Source organism: Prenolepis imparis, unplaced genomic scaffold (assembly GCF_030444845.1).
Source record: "Prenolepis imparis isolate NDT839.2.m4 unplaced genomic scaffold, iyPreImpa1.0 SCAF_2, whole genome shotgun sequence".
In the NCBI taxonomy this organism is placed as follows: domain Eukaryota; kingdom Metazoa; phylum Arthropoda; class Insecta; order Hymenoptera; family Formicidae; genus Prenolepis; species Prenolepis imparis.
In genome coordinates this window covers 1,083,826-1,091,756 of record NW_028141160.1, presented here as the reverse complement: position 1 = coordinate 1,091,756, position 7,931 = coordinate 1,083,826, and the positions used below count along the sequence as shown (strand labels likewise).

Here is a 7,931-nt window from a genome sequence, read left to right as displayed (position 1 = left end):
ACACGTCACCGAATTCCTCACAGATTTGAAGCAATGTTTTTTCTTCTTCTTGATTGAGATGTTGTAGTCGGAGTAAATTTTTTATTTGCTCTCTGCGGGAGAGTGTAGGCGCTTCCTGCGGGGGCGGGACATTCTCTCTTCGAGCCACCGTGTTCGTAATTTCCTCGACGTTTACCCATGGAGTTGACATTTTAATGTATTTTTCGGTTGTATTTATAACGCTAACCGGGCATGAAAATTCTTCTGATTCTACGAGACAGTGTCCGATAAATACTCCGGGCAGCATTTCCTCGGCGCGCACCACGCCTACCTTATTCGAGTCGGTGGTGGCTCGGATGATTGTTTCGCTTCGCGGCTTCAGCATTAGCGCGAGGTACGGGCGTAATTTTAATATTGTCTCTGCTAGTTGTAGCTGTTTTTTGTCGTAATCACACGTTATCTTGTGCTTTTGCAAGAAATCTACTCCCAAGATTCCTTCGTAGTCGATGGGGAAATCGTCCTTCACGATGTAGATAGGATGCCGTATTTTTCGGTCCTTCAAGGTTATTGTGACTATGACTACCTTGATTTTGCCTATGGTCTGGATCTGGTGTCCCGTCACTCCGGTCAATGCCATTTTCTCTTCGTAGATCATGGCTTCCCCTTTTAGATTTCTTAATTTAATTAAGGTCACTGTTGCGCCGGTGTCGAAGAGTAAATTTAACCTTCCCTTCTTTGCCTCTTGTATGGGCAGAGTCACTAGATCTAGACCTGTAGTAGTGGGTAGTTGTGTGATTACTTGCGATATTTGATACTCGGCCGCGGGTCTCGGCCATTTCGTGTTTTCCTCGTCTTCTTCATCCTCCGGTGTTGTATGTTTCTTTCGTTGTCCACTAGTGTTAGAATGACCTTGGGCGCTCTTATTTCCGTTTGTCCTTGTCTGCGTATTTTCCGGGCGTCCGTGCAGACTCCAACATTCGTTACGACCGTGACCTGATTTTTTACAGTATGTGCAATGTTTCTCAACAGCGTTGATTTTCCCTTGTGGTTTTGGCAAGGAGAATCTGTTGGCGTATCTGCTCGTGCGGCAGTCTCGTCCGAGGTGTCCTGTCTTCCCGCATTTGTGACACTGTATAGTTTTATTGATGTGTCCTGCGTGTGAAGCAGTCTGGTCGGTCCGGGGTCGTAGTGTCTGCTCTGTCGGGCCCTTCACTTTCTCTTCCGCGCTGGCTTGTGCGATGGCGTCTTGTAGCGTCGTGTGATGCTGTGCTCGTACCATCAGCTGGATGTTTTCCTGGAGGCCTATCTGGAAGTTCTGCAGGGCTTGTTGTTGAAGAGTATCGAGTATAATGCGCTTGCGCTCGCTGCCGAAAGCCTGCCTTTCGATCATGGATTCGTACAGTTCCATGGCTAAATTATCGACGCGTAGTCCGTATTCCCGGGCGCTTTCGCCGGGTTTTTGCTTCAGGATGTTGAATTCCACCTGAAGATGGGTAGTGCTCCTCTTGCTTAGATAGCAGATTTCCAGTTCCCGTTTAAGTTGGGCGAAGTTGTTTATGTCGCGTGTTTCAAAGTCGAGCATAGCCTTCCCCTTTAACTTGGTGCAGAGTATCGCTTCTAGTAGCGTCTTTTCGTCTACTGGGTTAATATTTTTTATAGCGTAGGAGCTGGCGCTTAGAAATTCTTTAAGTCTGGCTTGGGAGGTTCCGTCGAACTCAGGTATCATGTCTCGCGCTTCTTTCAGCCGTAAGAAACCATGCAGATGTGCGGTTTGCCTGCGCACATCGCTCATGGTTCGTCCATATGAGATGTCGGCATAGGGGTTTTCGTGTATTATTCGCGTTCTATTTAAGTCTTCCCGGTTAGTACGTAGGTCCAGCATCTGGTCGCGGAGGTGTCTCATTTCCTCTTGCATTTCTCGGAAGCTCTGCAAAACCTCGACTAATACCGCGTTGCTCGGATCTTCGCTAGGACGTCCCGCATCCTCGTAATGGGCGGCGGCGCCATGCCTAGTCTGCGTTCGCATACGCTCGATTTCTCTATCTATGTCGTCGGACGGGACCGTGGGGTGTGTCATAGTGTTTCCGTCAGGTATCTCAAAAATACTACTATCGTACGACACGGGGGAGTAGTTTCGTCTTACCGATCAACCGTTGTTCGATCGATATTGCTCGGTCCTGCTTCGTTATTATTATGCGGCGAGGACTGGTTGTCCGTTACGCCTTGGGTTTCGGGTTCGCGAGCTTCCGGTTCGCGCGGATTTACGCCTTGGTATTCGGATTCGAGATTCTTTCGTACGCTATCGCGAATATCGCGGGCCGCTTCTTCTACTACTTGCACGGGCGTTACGAACCCGAATCTATTTGCTAATTTCGCTGGTGCGCTTAAAAAACGTGGTCGTTGAAACGTGACCTTCTTTTTTGACGGTGCCGACATTCAGGCAATATTATTATACAATATGCTGACTTACAGTATAACAATGATACGCATTTTTCTTTCGCTCGCTCGTCGTTTTCGCACGGTCAGCTGTTGGTCGGTTCCTTGTGCTGTCTCGTGGTTGGGTGGTCCTGTTCTGGTCCGCTGCAGCTTCTCTCGGTATTCCTTTTTGAGGTCCTCGAGCACTGACGATGTTGGCAGATCCTTACTTGGCAGATCTCTCTTGTTGTCAGGAATCTTGTATTGTCAGATATCCTTTATTGCTCAGTATCAGTATCCCACCGCTGCCACCATTTTGTTGTGCCTCTCAGGGTACAACGGGATTTGTAGGATACTGTGAGGGGTCCGTTCGTCTTAGGAGTTAGGACTCCGAGTGTCGAGGGTGGTGAAAAGAACACTTTGGTCACAAGAGAAGAGTTTATTCCAACTCACGTGTACAATTCTTTGGTATGTCGAATCGCAGCGCGTCCTCGCAGTAGATTAGATGTACTTACTTGTCTTCCTCGGTTCGGAATACGACCCCGAGGAGTTAATCAGGCGCGCTTATATTACCCGAAAGTAGGTTTTGTTTTTCGGTTAATGTGTCGCATGTATGCAATCGGTTTTGCATCGTCTGCGTTTTGCGATCTCGAATGTGTCGCGATGTCTTAACGCGTGTATGCAATCGGTTGCGTTTTTGATTTCGAGGCGCGCGCTATATCTTTTGAAATGCTGATTCTGCGTTCTCTTTTGTGGGTTTTTAGGTCGTGGTTGTGTCATAGTGTTTACGGTTACAATTAGAAATTATAAAAATCTACAGAGAGATATAACAATTATTTAAGAAAAATACTTTTCAAATTTTAACTGTAAAGACAAATATCTCTGTAAAGATGCGTTATAGAAAAAAAATTTATAGGAACTTATGGGCTTATTTTTATCTATTCATGTTCACGAGAGATTGCCCACTTTTTCGGAAACACTCTGTATATAAATTAAAAACGCGATTCTTATACTAACTATTTTCATCTAATTTGATATATAATATATTTTTAAAACAAAAGACTTCGTACACAGAATTATTATAAAAAAAACCACAAGTCCTTAAAACTAATATTTTTTATTTATTTTAAGGTTAGCAAAACTATCATAAAACATGTGTTCGTTTACAACCACCGTGTGTCCGTTTCTTATTGTGTCCGATTGTCACTGTATCCGATTCCAACCGTAGTGTGTCCGTTTCTTATTGTGTCCGATTGGCACTGTGTCCGTTTGCAACCACTGTGTGTCCGTTTCTTATTGTGTCCGATCGGCACTGTGTCTGTTTTTTACTGTGTCCGTTTCCTATTGTGCGCAATTGGCACTGTGTCCGATTGTTAATGTGTCCGTTTGCCACTGTGTCCGTTTCCTATTGTGCGCAATTGGCACTGTGTCCGATTGTTAATGTGTCCGTTTGCCACTGTATCCGTTTCCTATTGTGCGCAATTGGCACTGTGTCCGATTGTTAATGTGTCCGTTTGCCACTGTGTCCGATTGTCACTGTGTCCGATTCAAACCGCAGTGTGTTAATTTCTTATTGTGTCCGATCAGCACTGTGTCCGTTTCTTACTGTGTCCGATCGACACTGTGTCCGTTTACAACCACCATGTGTCCGGTTCCTTTTGTGTGCAATTGGTACTGTGTCGGATTGACAATGTGTCCATTTGTCACTGTGTACGATTGGCATTGTGTCCGATTGTCACTGTGTCCGACTCCAACCGCAGTGTGTCCGTTTCTTATTGTGTCCGATTGGGCTTGTGTCCGATTCATTCAACCTGCTGTGTCCGATTTATTCTGTGCGCAACTGGGACGTTCCCGGATACCGGATATGATGACCTGTGACAAGCTGACATCGTCGAGATGCATCCGTATTCTCGCTTTTATCTTTACTCTTGAGTGGTAACCTCTATTGAAACGAGAATACGGACGCATCTCGACGATGTCAGCTTGTCACAGGTCATCATATCCCGCACTATGACATGTCTTCGGGGAAAATTTTTTCTCGCCGGAGCGTGCAGTTCGTTCACAAACTGCTGTATCTCCAAACTATGTTGCTTCTTTGCTTTATCGGTTTTCCCGATCGCCGTTTGTTGTTCGTTTTATCATTCATTTCCTGTTGTCATTCTTCAATAGCCGTTCTTTATCGTCCGCTACCGTAAGATAGTTGTTCTTGACCCGTTCGAAGCCATTTCTGACCCGTTCAAAGCTGTTTCTGACCCGTTCAAAGCCGTTTCTGAGCCGTTCGTAGTCGTTTCTGACCCGTTCAAAGCCGTTTCTGAGCCGTTCGTAGTCGTTTCTGACCCGTTCGAAGCCGTTCGTAGCCGTTCTTGAGCCGTTCTTGACCCGTTCGTTGCCGTTCTTGAGCCGTTCTTGACCCGTTCTTGACCCATTCGTAGCCGTTCTTGAGCCGTTCGTTGCTGTCCTTGAGCCGTTCAAAGCCGTTTCTGAGCTGTTCGTAGTCGTTTCTGACCCGTTCAAAGCCGTTTCTGAGCCGTTCGTAGTCGTTTCTGACCCGTTCGTAGTCGTTTCTGAGTTAGCGTTACAGACTGCGATAAACGAGCGATAAACGTTAAAAATATTAAAGATACTTTTATTAATGATAATGATATAATGATATCTTTAGATGTTAGTTCATTATTCACAAATATTCCTAAAGAGTTGGTTTTAAATGCCATTAAAAAACGTTGGACTGACATTGCTAAGAACACAAATTTCAATTTAGCTCAATTTTTACATGCGATAGAATTGATTTTAGATTCAACTAGTTTCAGCTTCAATGGTCAGTTTTATGAACAAATATTTGGCAGCCCGATGGGTTCTCTTTTATCACCTATCCTAGCAGACATTGTGATGGATGATTTGGAGACACAATGTTTAAGTTTGTTAAGTTTCACTGTCCCCATATATTATAGATATGTAAACGACGTTTTTGCTATATTGCCACGTACAAAAACAGATGAGATATTAATGACTTTTAATAATTACCACCAACGCTTGAATTTCACATATGAAATTGAAGTCAGTTCTTCCATTAATTTCCTAAATACAACGATCATTCGTTCTGACAATAGACTCATTACTAATTGGTACAGGAAACCTACATGTTCTGGAAGATATATAAACTTTTTTTTTTCTAACCACCCTTTAAAATATAAAATTAATACTATTTATAATCTGGTTGATCATGTCATTCTACTATCCAATGCCATTTTCCATCATAAAAACATTGAGATGGTGAATGATATCTTAGTTAATAATTGTTTCCCTAAACACATCATCAAACGACATATACAAAAAAGAATTAATATATTAAAAAATCGTTATCACAATAATGATTGTGATATGAATCGTGGACAATCTGACAGAACATCTTTTATTTCATTGCCATATGCTAAAGATGTGAGTTATGATCTATGTCGTGTTATGCGTGGCATGGGCTTCAACGTCTATAAAATAACAAAAAAAAAACTAAATACATTGATTAAACGTGGTAAAGATAGTTTACATAATGATCAGAGAACTAATGTTGTATATAAATTAGATTGCAAAAACTGTAATGCGTCATATATCGGCCAAACAAAAAGGCGCTTACGTACTCGAGTGAAAGAGCATTTTAACAATATAAAATTGCATGAAACCAATCATTCCGTTATAAGTAAACATAAGTTGGAATTCGGACATGAATTTGAGAGATTTGGACAAAACCTAATATATTACATAATGAGAAATATGTGAAACAGAGAGAAATCGCGGAAATGTTGTATATTAAAAAATTCAATAATACAAAACCTACAAAAGGACACAGATAGCTTAAATAAAATCTATGACAAAATAATAAAGGTCGTTTAGCTTGGTTTCCTATTTTTATATTTCAGTCACTGACAAAGTTTCATACTGATACAATGTTTCTCTCTCTTTAAAATTCAACAAGATGTTAATGATTTGTTTTAACTCAAATTTGTGAAGTGTTTCAATAAGAACGTATGTACTCAAAATTTTATAGCAAATCCATTTATGTATATTACTGTTTTTTTGTATTCAAACCGTTTTTTTTTAAATTAATTATTATTTCAGTTTATATTTGAAAAGGACCACAACCATATGGTCGAAGCGTCGTAACTTCTATTAAATAAACAAATTTTGGCTAGTTTGGTCGATTAATTTACAACTACCCCTTTGATTATTGTACTAGCGATATAAAAACAACTTAAAAAATTTAAAAATTTTATTAATTATTTTATTATTTTAATAATTTTTAAAATTAAAAAGAGATACTCACTAGACCCATAATTCCTCCCTGATAGGTTCGGGAGGATATGATTCCTCGCCGAACAATTTTCTGAGGCAGAAGACGTCATCTCACCAGTAATCCTGTGCCCATTCCACGATCCCCTCCGCGTCGTCCCATAGCTCGGCCAATTCCCGCCGATCGCACCACCGATAATTTCGTACTTGTTCCATATGCCGAAAATTAAGGTATCCACCGATTTGAACGGATTCCTCGGTTATCTTCTGAAAATCGACAAATATATTTAGTAGATAATATTAATAAACAAATTTATTATATAATAATAAAAACTTACCGACATTGTGAATATAAGGAACAGAGTCCTCAATAAATTTTCTAGCAGGTGGGTCTTCCAAGATATTATGTCTATTATTTATGAAGTCCTAAAGGACATTCTTGTTAAAAAAAATTTGGGCCCAAAATGTCTCCCGATCCAAAAGGCATTTTGCACTGCACTTAATAACTTAGCTCGACGACACTTAGCGATACTTAGCTCGGCGACTGCTTTAAACTTTGTGATGAACATCGCAGAGACAGACCCTCTCTCCATAAGCTTCAGCCCCATCCCCTCAGATAAATCGTAGTAATAAATATCTGTTTATAAATTCGAGCGGTTGGACATCAGCGCTCACCGTAATGCTATACGTCATACGCTGTTTTGTTTATATCTGCGGAAAGGACCATGAGAACGCTTAGAAGAGAGAGAGCGTGAGGCGTTTACGAGAGATAGCGCGAGGCGTTCATGAGAGAGCGTGAGGTATACGAAAGAGAGAGATAGCGCGAGGCTAGGGACCGTGAGAGATAGCGCGAGAGAGATGTCGCACAGTGGTGTCATATACGTTAATCACGGAAAAAATTATATAATTTATTAACTTTTAGAGATCGGGCTTTTTTGATGATTTTAATAGTTTTCAATTGCACACATATCAATATTGTTATATTAGAAGAAATAAAACATCAATATAGATCTGATAAAAATTAGTTATATAATATATTTTTATTTAATTAGAGTGATGACCAATCTAAAACGCGTGTTCAAAACAAAAAAAATTTATATTTTATAACAAAAGAGGTATTTTATAATATCTTTGAACTGAACCTACTAGCCCCGGTCTCCTCTAGTCTTCTCGTTATGCATTTATGTTCAAATAAAACAAATATAAACATTTTTCCATTTTTATTATAAATATATATAATCGCACTAAATCGCAGT

At 40.8% G+C, this 7,931-nt stretch overlaps 1 protein-coding gene across 1 annotated transcript; it reads right to left on the bottom strand.

The window, feature by feature from the left end:
• Positions 1–2,623: 2,623 nt before the first annotated feature.
• Positions 2,624–7,641, bottom strand: LOC145947455 (uncharacterized). The gene is made up of 2 exons (XM_083057228.1): positions 6,710–7,641; positions 2,624–4,976 (listed from the first exon to the last, which is right to left on the bottom strand). Exons 1-2 carry the CDS (start codon positions 6,786–6,788, stop codon positions 4,537–4,539), a joined length of 519 nt encoding a protein of 172 aa, XP_082913354.1. The 5' UTR covers positions 6,789–7,641; the 3' UTR covers positions 2,624–4,536.
• Positions 7,642–7,931: the final 290 nt, after the last annotated feature.